At 54.0% G+C, this 13,195-nt stretch overlaps 2 protein-coding genes across 4 annotated transcripts; one reads left to right on the plus strand and one right to left on the minus strand.

The window, feature by feature from the left end:
* Positions 1-375: 375 nt before the first annotated feature.
* On the plus strand, positions 376-2,136 carry MSMP (microseminoprotein, prostate associated). Its single transcript, XM_071732027.1, has 3 exons — positions 376-803; positions 1,430-1,538; positions 1,947-2,136. The coding sequence occupies exons 1-3, from the start codon at positions 692-694 to the stop codon at positions 2,134-2,136; spliced, it is 411 nt and encodes a 136-aa protein (XP_071588128.1). The 5' UTR covers positions 376-691.
* A 932-nt stretch (positions 2,137-3,068) lies between these two features.
* Positions 3,069-13,143, minus strand: RGP1 (RGP1 homolog, RAB6A GEF complex partner 1). 3 transcript variants are annotated; one of them, XM_071732120.1, is made up of 9 exons: positions 13,022-13,143; positions 12,297-12,436; positions 9,679-9,815; positions 9,238-9,321; positions 5,538-5,687; positions 5,311-5,457; positions 4,819-4,946; positions 4,415-4,592; positions 3,069-4,197 (listed from the first exon to the last, which is right to left on the minus strand). In XM_071732120.1, exons 2-9 carry the CDS (start codon positions 12,410-12,412, stop codon positions 3,974-3,976), a joined length of 1,164 nt encoding a protein of 387 aa, XP_071588221.1. In that variant the 5' UTR covers positions 12,413-12,436; positions 13,022-13,143; the 3' UTR covers positions 3,069-3,973. The 3 variants fall into 3 exon arrangements, with proteins under 3 accessions (XP_071588221.1, XP_071588218.1, XP_071588219.1); XM_071732117.1 differs by having other exon boundaries at positions 12,999-13,123; XM_071732118.1 differs by lacking the exon at positions 13,022-13,143 and having other exon boundaries at positions 12,143-12,299.
* Positions 13,144-13,195: the final 52 nt, after the last annotated feature.

The raw sequence follows: 13,195 nt of genomic DNA on the forward strand, positions 1-13,195 counted from the left end.
TTGGCCAAAAAACCCAAATTGTCACCACCAGCCTACACATGGCCATAAGCCTGGCACAGCTGTGGCCCAGGGGTGACTCTGCTGTGCCGCAGTAGCCAGGAGCTGGGCACGAGCACCTCCATCCCAACCAAGTTTAGTGCCACTGCATCCCACGCTGCCTGGTGCAAACAGGACAGCTCTGCCATTCCAGTCCCTGCGAGATGGGATGCTCCCGAAAACTCTGCTGTTTTGAAGGATCAGCTCAACATGACCAAAGGGGAGCCTGGAGCTCTCCTGGTCATGGGCCAGGGACTCCTCTGTTTGCCACTTGCATGTTCAACACCCTGCCGAGGGCAACCCCGCTGGGGTCCCTTGGATCTCCCTCTCTGTGGAGCCTTGCACCCACAGGGGCTTCCAACTGGAGACATTTCTGGAGGGCATGAATCAGCTTTTCACAGCTTGTTAAAAATCTTGATCCTACCTCTTGTTTTCATGCCTTTCAAATCAGGAAATGAGTTTTACAACTTTTCCAGTGGGGCACAGCTGGTGGCCAGGGTCGTAAAGCTGAACTTTATAAATATCTCTTGTCGGGATCAGGAGAAGAGCATTAAAAAGGCAGAGAGAGAGAGAGAGAGATAGAGACAAGGGAAAGGAGCAAAGGCAATAGAGAAGCAAGACAACCTCGGTGAAGAAGCCCAGCTCAATACCAGCCATGGCCATGAGAGTGCAGAAGATGGGGTATGCTTGGGGTGGCCTTTTCCTGCTGCTCTCCCTCCTCCTCCAGCTGTCAGGCTCCCAGGCCAAATGCTACTTCCAGGCTAAAGGTAAGTGGGGAGGTGAGCTGGGAAGATGCTGATGGGAAGAGGAGGCCTCAGCTTTCCCCAGGACAGGAGGGCTATGCCCTTTGTGCTCAAGAAGCATGGAAGGGAGCTAAGCTCAGGAGCATGGTCATGGGCCAATGATGAGTGGAAGGAGCAGTATATAAACCACAGAACAGTTCCCCAGGGCTCTGGGTGAGAAACAGCTCACTGGGCTGTGAAAAGCTCCTGGCAGGAGCCAAGGGTGCAGGACTAGCAGCAAAGGGGAGAAGGATGCCTGTCTTCCCTCCCATGCATCCTTCCAGGGCTGCAGAGGTGCTCAGTCTTTGAGGGGCATGGGATATATCCTCTCCTGGGAAGCAAGAACCACTTGTCTCTGTCCCCTAGGATAGTGAGGAGAGCAACTGGGCTCAGCCAGGAGAGGATAGATGGGAGCATCACCCCTAGCAGATGCCTGGGGAGCTCATACCTGCAGGTGGGACAGAGAGGCCACCTCAGCCTGTTTTCTGTACCAAGGGACGGGTGGGAAGTCACATCCATCCTGTTGCCTCTTTGAGGGCAGAGGGTTGCCCAGGAGGCTCCCAGCACAGATCCCAGTGCAGGCCGACGTTTGCTCACGGTTTCCTTTGCAGCTCCCTGTGAGTACGAGGGGAAGGAGTTCTCCCTGGGGGAGTCGTGGCTGAGCACCAACTGCCTGCTCTGCACCTGCCTGCACCCCGTTGGCGTGGGCTGCTGCGAGACGTGAGTGACGGGGGCTGGGGCTGGGGGTGGGATGCTGACAATGACCCTGCCCTTGCCACTGAACCTCTGTGCCCACCATGGCCAGGAGGCTGTGTGGGTTTTGGTGTCTGCAAACGCAGTGCAGACAATGTCAGAGCCCCAGCGGGCTGTGTGTGGGGTGCCAGGAGCTGGGGGACAAGGTGGGCAGGAGCCCATCAGGGTGCTGAGGGTGCTGGGGTGAGTCGGAGGGACAGAGGTGTCTCAGCACAGCAAGGTACCAGGACCAGTGGTCCAGTTTGCCCAAGCTAGCCCGTGAGACACCCCGCCTTGGGGGGGCTGGCAATGCAGGAAGCCACCCAGCCCTGCCAGGAAGACCCCCCCCCAGCATGGACCAGTAAGAACTGACAGCACTGTGGTCTTTTCCTGCAGTACCCAGCACCCCATCGACTTCCCTGACTGGTGTGAGGCTCACTATGATTCTCAGACCTGCCAGATCTCCGTGGTGCAGAAGGCCAACCCCAGCCTGCCCTGTGTGAAGAGCATGGAGCACGAGTGGGGCTCATCTGGCACCCCTGAGCCACTCATCAACAAGGTGCTGGGCATGGGGCTGAGCAGATAGAGGCTCGGTGGCAGCCCCTGCCCCCCGCGTCACCCTCCTGCATCCAGAGCACACCTCCCGCATGCTCCAGATCTGCCCCATCCCGTAGAGATGTCACTGCTGCCATCTTTGAGAGAAACCACTATCCACACACTGTGGTTATCAATTAACATTTACACCCCAGCACTGCCATGGTACAGCTTTGCTTCTGCCTTCAGCTTCCCAGTCCAAACCAGGGCCCTCCTCCCCGTGCAGGGTGGAAGGGTGGATCCCACGAGATCTCTTTCCAGGTGGGCAGAAAAACGCCAGCTGCTAAAGAAAGGGGTACAGGATCAGATCAACCTGCAGCCTTGTATTCCCACAGCCAGCCTCAAGCTAAGCAGCTCCCTCCAAGACCCTTGTCCCACCCTTCTGCATGGCAGCTGGTGGGAACTCTCTGGGGAGCACCACAGCCTTTCATGCAGGACCCATGCACCCCAAACAGCCCCTCCCCAGTCCCAGAGCATGAGAGGCACAACACACCTCTGGAACCACTAATGCCTCTGCTACCACAGCTCCCAGGGCTGGAAGAGGTCCCTGGCACTGCAGGCCAGCTCTGGGCAACACTGCAACAGAGCCAGCCTAGGATGGGCTGCAGAGCTGGGAGGAACCCCTAGAAGATGTCCCCAGGGAGGTCCCCATCCCACCTTCATGGGAGTGGGGAGGGGAGGAGGGTAGCCTGTTGGGTTCAGGGAGCTGAAGCAACCTGCATGTGCCAGGGTGGAGCTGGCTGTCCTGGCAGCCCGCCCCATAAGGTGCTATGCCTGTGCTGTGCAGAGCCTCGTGTAGATGTTTCTGTTCTTGCAATAAAGATGTTAAACAAACAGAAGGTCTCCAGTCTGTGACTGTCATGCAAGGTGGGCTGTGTCCACCACCAGAAATAGTGTAAGAATAAGGCTCCTGGGAGGGGTGAGTTTTGCACAATCGAATATTTATTACATTTCTACACATAGAATAAAACTCTTTGAAAGCTTTGGTTGAAGTGGGGAGCTGGCTGTGTAGACCTCCATCCCAGCACAGGACTCCTTCACTCCAGCTCCCCACGGATCCCGAGACCAGCAGGAGGCCTTCACACCCAGGAGCATGGGCAGAGAACAGCCCTGGTGCTCAGTGCTTCCCAGTTCTGCACCATCATCATGGCTACCACGCATGGCCACCCACCACCATGTGCCATCCTGCCAAGACCAGGCAGCTCTGGGTGAAGGTAACTGGGGCACTAGGCTGTGCACAAAGAACTAGGATCTCCTGGTTGGAGAAGACCTTTAAGATCTTTGAGTCTAACCATTAGCCCACCCTTACCTAACTCAGTGCACAGAATCATTCTGAGACGTGCACAAGACATCCCTCACAAGATCCAGGATGTGTGCCACAGCAGGAGAGCAGCTTCCCCACCAGCAGGACAGTAATCTCTGCCTGTGGGCTCCCTCTATACAGGAACCCATGGCTGGTATGCTCCTTCACCAGAAGAGCTTTCCCCTCCCTTCCTCAGGGTGCACTTTCCCACTTGGAAGCCCCCTGTGGGCAAAGGCACATCAGGATGTTCCCTGGGAGGCAGATTTCTTTACAGTGAGTGCTGGGATCCATGCCCCTCACCCAGGCAGGAAGGGTCCATCTCCCAGCCAAGGGCTGCAGGATAACACTGCAGCAAGTGCAGCAAGTGCTCCTCTACCTGCAGGTAGGACACTCACCCAGTGCCCACCTGGGCATTGCAGATGAACCCTTGGGGACATTGGGGTGTGTGCCCCATAACACACTGGTGACAGTCCTGCCTGCCATTCCCACCAGCAGCACTGGCAGGTGCCTCCCAGCTCTCCCCACTTCAGATGGTGATGGAGTTGGTGCTGGAGAACTGAGATACATAGGAAGCCAGGATGGGATTGGTGGGAAGGACTTTGATGGGCAAGTCCCAGCTGAATGTGTCTACATCCATCTGCTCCACCCCAGTCCAGGTGATGGCCTCCGACTGGCTCCCACGAAGCAGGCAAGTCCCTGCTGACTCCCGGGAGGTGACAAACTCAAAGTGCAGCCTCCACTTCAGGGACACTGTGGGAGAGAGGGGCATCAGCAGCCAACACCACAAGGGACAGGGACAGCATCTGTCTCAGTGCTGGCAAGGAGTCATGGCAAGTAAGCCCACTAGAGTGGGCCAGCTCCCTCCCACAGGACACTGCCCTGCTGACCACGAGGACAGGGGCTGGGGACATGGCAGTGTCCCCGCAGAGACGAGCAGGGCTGTGTTCTTCCCCTGGTGGCCACTCACCGATGTTGGTGGTGAAGCCCGGGGTGGAGCTGAGCGGGATGGGCAGGCTGAAGCTGCTCTGGGCCGTGTGCAGGCAGGACTCCTGGTGGCGGGCATGCGTGCTGAAGGACACGGGCTGCCCTCGCCGGCGCTGAAACTCCTCCTGGATGCTTTCCTCCGTCTGCAGGCTCACCGAGAACTGCAGGGCAATCGACAAGGTGCTTACTGTCACAGCCTCACACAGGCCTGGCACAAAGCCCGTTTCCCGAACGAGCTCAGAACTAGAGTCCTTATCCACCTCATTCCCCAAGGGGAACCCAGCTGGGTCCCACTAGAAACCCTACAGCCACCCAGTGCCACCCCAGTCCTTTCCCCCATCCCAAATCCCTGCCTCTCCCCACAGTGAACCCAAAGCCAGCACTAACCTGCAGACACGGGATGTCTCCTTCTGAGAAGTTGAAGGTCCCGATGACATCCTCTCCAATCTTATACACAGTCTTAAAGATGCAGAAAGTCCCCACCTTCCCACGAGTGTTGCTGATGTTGTACAGGTCTGTGGAGCAAGAGAGAGTTCAGTGTTTTGGCAGAGCTGCTCCATACAGTGCTCTGGGTTCACCACAGAGCCCAGGAGATGTTACCCCACACCTGCTGCCTGCAGTGAGTTTCAACCTGAGCCAGAGCAAACCATGCACTGCCCGTGATTTGCCAGGGAAAGGGTCTGCGGCTGGATTAGGAAGAGCCTGAGCCTGGCAGGGAGGAGCCCATGGGAAATTCTGCCCCAAGTGGGCCCCGATGGAACTGCTCCACAGCCACATTCGGAGTTTCGCTTTGCCAGGAAGAGATTTTTTGCAGCGAGCCCTGAGCTGAGCCTCATGGCCAGGTTAGGCCAGCGGGTCCAAGCAGGGAATATGACCTACGCAGGCTGCGTCGGGAGGTGGCCACCATGAGCAGTTCTGTTGCCAGGTCAGCAAGGCGCGAGTCCTTCTTCAAGCCCTCTTCCTCCTCCAGAAAGGGGTTTGAGGGTGCAACAGCCTCGTCCTGTGGGAACTGGTAGTCCTTCAGCCCTGGGGAGAAGGTGAGAGCATCAGTGGGGCAAGGGTGCCAAGAGGCCTGTGTCTGCAGGGAGGGCAGCGTGTGGCCTTACCCTGCAGCACAAGGACACGGAAGGGAACACGCAGGAGCTTGATGGGGGAGTTGACACGCTGGCAGCCAATGGTCAGCTTGTACACGTACTTCACCGACTGTCCCCGGAAAGAGGGGGGTCCATCTATGGGCAGTGTCTCACAGTATGCATCTGCAAGGAGCGCAGAAAAGATTGCTTTCTGAGGCCTACAGGGTCCCTGCACTGAGAGTCAGGACAAGCAGCAGGACAGAGTCAGGGACAGTGTCTGGTGCTTTCTGCTGTCTCCTTTCCTATCACAAAGCCAAGCAGATCCCCCCCCCTTTCCCTGCACCACCATGCTGCTCCTCACACTGCACACGCTGTCATCCAGACACTGCTTCCAGCACATACAACCACACACACAAACCCTGCCTCGAAAGAATGTGAGAGATGTAAAAACCCAGGAACACAAACACACGAGAGCTAAACTTGTGCATCACGAGTTCAACCTGGATCTGTTTCTGCGCCCTTCCTCCCGCAGCGCTCTGGGGATGCGGTCACACACTGCAGATTCCTCAGGAGGTGCCCATCAGCTCCTCATCGGCTCTTTTGAGACTCACTTCACACAACAACAATTAGTTTCTGCTTCCTGTGCTGTTCTCCACAGCACTGTGTCTGAACAGCCAAGAAACAATTAAAGAGACCTTCACAACAACCCGTGGTGAATCCCCCACGACTGACTGATGACTTAGACCACAAAGCCTCTCCGACTCTCAGACTTCAGGGATGCCAGGGCCTGGCTTTACACCATGATCATCCCTCTCACAAGCCCCTTGGCCACCACACAAACCCCAGAGCTTTTCAGTGCAGTGTGAACACTTCTGTAGTTCTCCCAAACCACACACTGTATAACAAGAACGGAGCAAACAGCAAACTATGGAAAGCCTCCACCTCTCTGGCTTGCCCACCGTGACGCAGAAACACCCTGACAGAGGAAGGGCAGTATCCTGCTGTGAAACCACAGATCCTTCTCTGTGTCAGGCACATCCTAAACAGTGAGGCTTAGATTAAAAGCTAGGATTACATTTTAAATATAACTTCTAGATTTAAAATAACAGAACTGCCAGGAAGAAAAAGACCCTGCTGGCGTGTAATGTCCACAGGCTGTCACACCTTAAAAGACAAAAGCTGTCTCTCTGAACCAGGGAGCTGATAAAGTTGACACTTGCCCTGACAGGGAGAAAATGAGGTATTTCCAAGAAAGGAAGCAGACTGCTGTAACCTCCTGTACCAGGCTTGACAGGACAGGTCACAAAGAACTTTATGCCCAGGGAAGATCATCTGAGCAGAGACCACCACCATCCAATGAGGATTCGTGGTTTAATTGGCTCAGGAAGACCCAGCTTCCATATATATCCCATAAGGAAACACATTCCTGGTCCTAAGGATGCCTTCCTTACCCACCCACTCTACCTTCTGGCTGGGCTCCTGGTCTGTGTCCAGACTGCTTCCATTTCCTCTCTTCTCTGTGATCTACCAAATACTTGAAGGTATTACAAAACCTGTGGCAAAAGCAGCCACAGAAATTACTTGAGGACTTCAGAAAATGTGTTATGGTGACAAATTTAAAGAGCTCTGTCCGGGCAGCGTGTCAAGTGAATGGGAGGTGAGTCAGCTTCAGCATATAGGCACCATAACAAGGGGAAGATACTGGGGAATATGCTGGCTGGGAAATAAAAACAAGGCATTTTATCAAGAAACAGCCTGACACCACCTCAGCTGTATGTGCCAGCTCTGGCTACAGTTTAGTAACACATTTCTTTGCTGAAGCAGAATTAAGATTTCATCAGTTTTTGTTTGGTATTTTTTGTTGTTTTTTTTTTTTTTTCCTTTCCAAACTGTGCAGCAAAACTCAAAACTTCTGAAAAACAGGAAATGAAGAATTAAGATACACACCCACACAGCCTCAACTCTGCCCTCTGTGGAGCTGGCAGGAGCCCCCAGGAATGATCTGCGAAACTGCCAGCTGCAATCTCACGTGAGAGGAGCCCCAGTGCATGCCAACAGGTTCAGTGTGAGCAGCCTGGCAGCACAGGGACTGTGACACGAGGGTTTTAGTGCTGAAAAGCACAGTGCCACACACAGCAACATCCCATGTGACACCCACAATGGACGTGTGCATCACACACAGAGAAGGGGAAAGGTACACCCAAGGAACCTGAAAGTGCAGAACTCTCTGTCCCTTGCAGACACAGGCTGCTTGTGCCAGTGTCACCCAGTGGCAGGGTGGGCACACACAGGGAATACAACACCCCTGGGAAGGACAGGCTGTCACTGGCTTAGCTGGGGGCTGAACAGCTTCTGCCTGCAAAGCCAGCTCAGAAGGTAATCCTCTCAATCCATCCTAGACACCTGGAGACTGTCACTGATCTGGTCTCCCAGAGCATCATCCCTGAGATGGCCCTGGAAAAGGGGAAGGGAAGCTTCCAGTCCCACACCTGAGAGGAGCAGCAAGGAGTGCAGGAGAATCCAGGTGGATTTCTGCCTCTTCCTCCTGCCTGGCATGGCGACTTTCAGAAAGCACAGGGGACCATGACTCTGGAGCAGCAGGGCCAGCTCCTTTGTCCTGCACGCTGTTGTAGAATAGTAAGTAACTAAACATGCTCTGATGACAGGCTGCTCAGGAGACGCAGCCCCAGACAGGGCAGCCCCACCCTGCTCACCACTGAGCCAAAGCCAGGTTGGTCTTGCCCTGTCCGTCTGCTCCTCCAGGCCTAGAAAGGCAGGAGATTCCAGCTTCAAACCCAGCAAGTCACAGCCTGTGGCTAATTGGTCTCACTTGCAGCTCGGCTCCAGAGCTCAAAGCTCCAGCTGAGCTCCTTCCATTACCAGCACTGCCACCCCACTCCCTTTCCTCTGTGACTTGAGAGGGTGCCCTCAGCCATTTCCAGAAGATCCCTAGGACAACCAGTGGAAGCTGTCTATGTGCAGCCTGCAGTGCTTAACATTGTGTTGTCACTGGACCATGAACTGCTGGAACACAAAGGAGATCCCACATGAACTGACAGGCTGGGTGATGCAGCCACCCCCTGAGAGACAACAGCACATACTTGGGTCTTCACAGCTGGCACTGTCAACTCAGGTAGATGAAGCTGCTCGGAACAAGGAAAATGAGTTGCTGAAAATTCCTTGTGAAAAAATGAAAGTTTCTCTGAACAGCAACAGGGAAAGTAGTGATGACAGAGAGCTCGAAGGGGAACCACTGAAAAAAAAAATTGATGGCTTTGGAGACACGGAGATGAGAAGTTTTCCTGATCACTTGTACAGCAGGAAAACTACAACAAGCAGAAAACTCTGTGATCTCTGGGACAGCCACAATCTGAAGATGAAGCAGAGACCTTCAGAGGACACCAGCTTAAATCCCAAGAATACTCCAGTGTGGCTGAAGAAATAAAGGTGTGTGCAACTGTTGCTTCAGCTGCAGCCAGATATTTCAAAACATTTGATGCCTCGCAGCTACACAACCAACCTGTGGCAAAGGACAGGGGCCAGGGGCAGGGCTGACGGACATGTTGCACTACACAGCCCTCACATGGTGGAGCAGACTCTGGGCAACTCCTTAAGCACTCACGCTCCCTGCAAAGCACCTCCCCTCTGCCAGCACTCAGGTCTGCAAAGCCAGATTGAAAGCAGGGCTCCCCAGGAGAGGGCTCTGAGCAGGGGAAAAGAAGGTAGGACTCACAGGACTTTGACTCCCCGGGATCCAGCCGCAAGTCACAGAAGAGAATCTTCGGTGGGGTGGACAGGATACACTGTCCCCTCTCTCCTGGAAGAGAAGAAAAACCACATGAATGCTGCCCAGCCTTGGGCTATGCCCAGGGCAGCCAGGCCTTAGCTTCATGGGGAAAAGGGGACAAAGAGGAAACATCTCATGTCGTGGTCAGATCACGAGACATTCCAAGAACAGCTGGACAGGCAACCCTCACGTTTCACTCCAAGCTGGTGCCACTGTGATCCCAGCATTAACAAGGCCCTGCAGCAGCCATCACCAGGGAGTCACACAAGAACAGCACCACAGACTGACTTCCCCCTCGCTGCCCTCCAGACACATGTTGTAGAGTGCTTGCCCCCTGCGTGCTGTGCTCTCACTATCCCTGCCCAGGGTGACAGGAGTAGCACTCACCTCTGTTGGGGACAAAGACTGTCTCGTTCTCTGCCTGCACGTCGTGCTTGCTGCCGTCAGAGGGAGGGAGCGCCACCCGGTTCTCACTGGTGTGGAACTGGCAGTGGATCTGGGCACTGGCCCACGCCAGCATCTCACTGGGAGCAAAGAAAAGCAACACTTTGTGTCTACACTTTAAACCCACACTTTAAACCAGAGAAGCAGGCAGACCCAAAAGCAACATGTCACAGCAGCTCGGGTTCAGCTGCCCCTGTCCATGGCACCTGGATGCTCCAAGCTCCATGCTCCTTAGGGCAGGCAGGGCACAGATGTCCTCCCAACCCACTGCACTGTTCCCCTCAACAACATCAAGAGGTCCTTCATAAGGACCTATTTTCTCCCCGTGATGCAAGATATTCATTGATAGCTACAGGGGAGGCAATGGTGTTCTTTTGCCCCCTCTCTGTACAGCCACAAGAATGGGTTGCATCCATCACAAAAAAATAGTTCCATGGTTTGGACTCTGCTATGACCTCATGCCACAGGGCATTTCCCGTGGCATGGCTGTCACCTTTCTGTTTCCAAAACAATAATCTGTTTTAATTTCAATAGTGGTCTCGTTCATTTAGCTACTAGTATATGGTTCATCTTGTGTTTTCTAACATCATGATCTGATTAGTAAGCACTGACACTGGAGTTTTAGGTGGCACACAGGGATTTATTTTTTTTTTTTGTGGCACATGGGTATCTCCCAGTCTGACACATCAGAGCTGCTAAACGTCTACACAAACCAGCAAAAAAGGCGTGCTGCATTCATTCCAGCTGACTAATGTGCTATTTGATCTTCTGTATGTATGTGCTGGCTGCCCTTACCCAAACACACATTGCTTACTCTACCAAGTTACCTCTAACCCCACAATTCCCATTCTGTGCCTTCAGCAGTACCAGAACAGATTTTCCATAAAGACTGCCTTAAGGTTTTCTGTCGTAAGGTATCTGCTAGACAGAAATAAAGAAATGCTCTTGCTCAAGAGACAATGTTTACTAATTTTATATAAGCTTAGCATTATTACATTACCTTCTAACACTGTATTTTGAATGTTTGGTTTGTTGTTTTTTTTATTTCCCCATCTATTTTCAACATTGCAGAACAACAGGCCACTGGATTTTGTTTTTTAACCAGATGCTCAGACAAAATTTGCATATGCCTCCCTACCAGCAGGTCTGGCTTGTCCAGCTGACAGGGCACAGAAGGATCCTGAGCTGGTGCTGAGGTCCCTTCCCTCCTCTCTCACCTCTCCCTACAACTCCTGTAGCTCCCAAGAGTCCCCGACAGGTCTATTTGCCTGGTGCCTTGACTGTGCTTTGATCTGTGTCCTGCCTTTACACAACCCACAGCTACAATTTCCAAACACCAATCTCTCTGCTGTCGCCATTCATATGACTTAGTCAGCTCTTGTCATTTTTATCATCTGCTTTTTTGTTTTAAAAAGCTTCCTCTTCCCAACAGAAGGTTTTTTAAGGACCAAGACACACATCAAGTTCCCGAACAAAGCTCCCTTTAAGAGTGCTGCAAACCTCCAAAACTTTGAGTTTGGTATGTTCTGGAAGTGGGAAAAAAAGCTCTGTCACCACAGAAGATAAAAACTCCAGAAAGCTGGATGCTTACACTGCAGATGAATTTGAAAGCTGAATTCAGCAGGCAAGAGGAACCAGGAAGAAAAGATGGAAAGGTAAGGGAGGTGATAAACAAAGAAGCCCTACAGGTGTAATACAAGAGGCTGCTTTGCTGCTGCTGAGCCTGCAAACGGGTCCACCAAAACAATGTGTGCAATGTGTACTGGTGATGAGAAGATGCTGACAGTGCTGGAAACAGACACTTCCCAGGAAGGGCTTAAGATGAGAAAGCACCCTCCACCCCCTGGAGAATCAGACAAGGCCACACACTCAGCGGACATGGAGGCTTTGGGCAACTACTTATCATGTGGAGTCACCCCTTGTGAGCCAATATCGGAAGCTCCCATTTTCTCATGCTTCCACAACACTTATTCTGTGCATGGTTATGATGCGGGGACTTGCAGCACTCAATGGCTGAGCCACACAGAATGCTGCCACAGAAGGCTGCCCCTTCCTGACTCTAAGCAATGCTTACCCCTCTGCTTGCCAGCACTGCAGGCCATGAACACAGTGATATGTCAGGGCAAATCTGATGGACAGAGAGAGCTCCCTCCACAAACATAGGAAATTATGATGTTATCTGGATGCTGCCCCATGAGACTGTCAGCCTGGTGTAACTGGGTATCCCACTGACAGCCAGTTTATCTTCATTTTCTGGCAGTGACACTTTCAAGAAGAGTTCACCTGAGGGGCAGTTAAGAATATCTCTAACTGCATGCTCTTTTTCTCATCTCCTTCTTCGGGTTAGAAAACCAGCATCTTAGCTCTGTTTCATCCCTAAAAGAGCAAAGCACCCTTAAGGGATTACATTGGGCAGGGGAGTCACCAGTGGCTGAGCTGGCACCATTGTCTCACAACCCCACCATGACCACATCTGGCTGGTCAAGGCAGGAGACAGGGAACCCAGTAAGTCCCTCTGGAACTTGGTGTAGAGAAGGGCCCACTGGCACAGGCTGCCATACCTGCTGGCGGAGGTAGAGGTGGCAGATAATGGGTTGGTGAATGTGATCACACACTCCAACACTTCCCCAGCCAGGAAGACAGGCCCACGGCCCAGCTTGGCCAACACCTCGATCATGGCTTGGACAATCCTGCTGCACACCTGCCAGAAAACAGCACACAAACAACACCCAAAACAACAAGTAGGCATGGAGAGAAGGATGGGTGCTGCAACAGCGGGGGAACGGTGACAGCCAGGCCGGGCTCAAGCACGCCGGGGGGGAGGGGAGGGGGGTCAGACACGGCACACAGACACGTACTGGAGGCAGGGACAGCCCTGACCTTGCACACACACACACACACACACACACACAGACACTGTCACAGCCACAGAGTCACAGCCACACTCGGGGCAGGTGGTTGCGGAGCGGAGGGAGTAGAGACAGCCCCAGCTCCAAACGCAGCGGGAGGAAACACGCACAGCCCTGGCCCCGCACACGCAGTTCCCCTCCCCCCGCCCGCCCAGCACCACGCAGACGTCGGGGGTGTGTGGGGGGAGGTGAGGACATACGTGTGAGGGGGCAAGGGACACCTCTGCCACCCTGCTCCGGGGGCTCAGGGGCGGCCGCGACCGCATACACGCAAACATAATCGCCCACCAGAGGGGCCAGGGCCAGAGCCCCGCACAGCCCCCCGCACAAGGCTCCCGCTCCCGTCCCACTCACCACCCCGCACAGGCCCCGCTCGCCACCCCGCGCCACACCAGGCCCGGCTTCCCCTCAGCGCCTTTCCCGAGCGGCTCGGTTGGGGATCGGGAAACGCTGCGGAACGCTCGGGCAGCGCTCGGGAACACTCGGGAACACTCGGGCCTCGCTCGGCACCTCTCGGGCAGCGCTCGGGAACACTCGGGTTTCTCTTGGCA

This window comes from Heliangelus exortis, chromosome Z, assembly GCF_036169615.1.
Source record: "Heliangelus exortis chromosome Z, bHelExo1.hap1, whole genome shotgun sequence".
Taxonomy (NCBI): Eukaryota; Metazoa; Chordata; class Aves; order Apodiformes; family Trochilidae; genus Heliangelus; species Heliangelus exortis.

Bases quoted from the DNA above. Each gene is read 5' to 3' on its own strand.
- MSMP (XM_071732027.1), top strand. From the start codon at position 692: ATGGCCATGAGAGTGCAGAAGATGGGGTATGCTTGGGGTGGCCTTTTC. The intron at 804-1,429 runs GTAAGTGGGGAG...TTTCCTTTGCAG, and splicing joins ATGCTACTTCCAGGCTAAAG to CTCCCTGTGAGTACGAGGGG. The intron at 1,539-1,946 runs GTGAGTGACGGG...CTTTTCCTGCAG, and splicing joins GGCGTGGGCTGCTGCGAGAC to TACCCAGCACCCCATCGACT.
- RGP1 (XM_071732120.1), bottom strand. From the start codon at position 12,412: ATGATCGAGGTGTTGGCCAAGCTGGGCCGTGGGCCTGTCTTCCTGGCT. The intron at 9,322-9,678 runs GTGAGTGCTACT...CTTCTCTTCCAG, and splicing joins AGTCTTTGTCCCCAACAGAG to GAGAGAGGGGACAGTGTATC. The intron at 4,198-4,414 runs GTGAGTGGCCAC...TCTCTCCCACAG, and splicing joins GGGCTTCACCACCAACATCG to TGTCCCTGAAGTGGAGGCTG.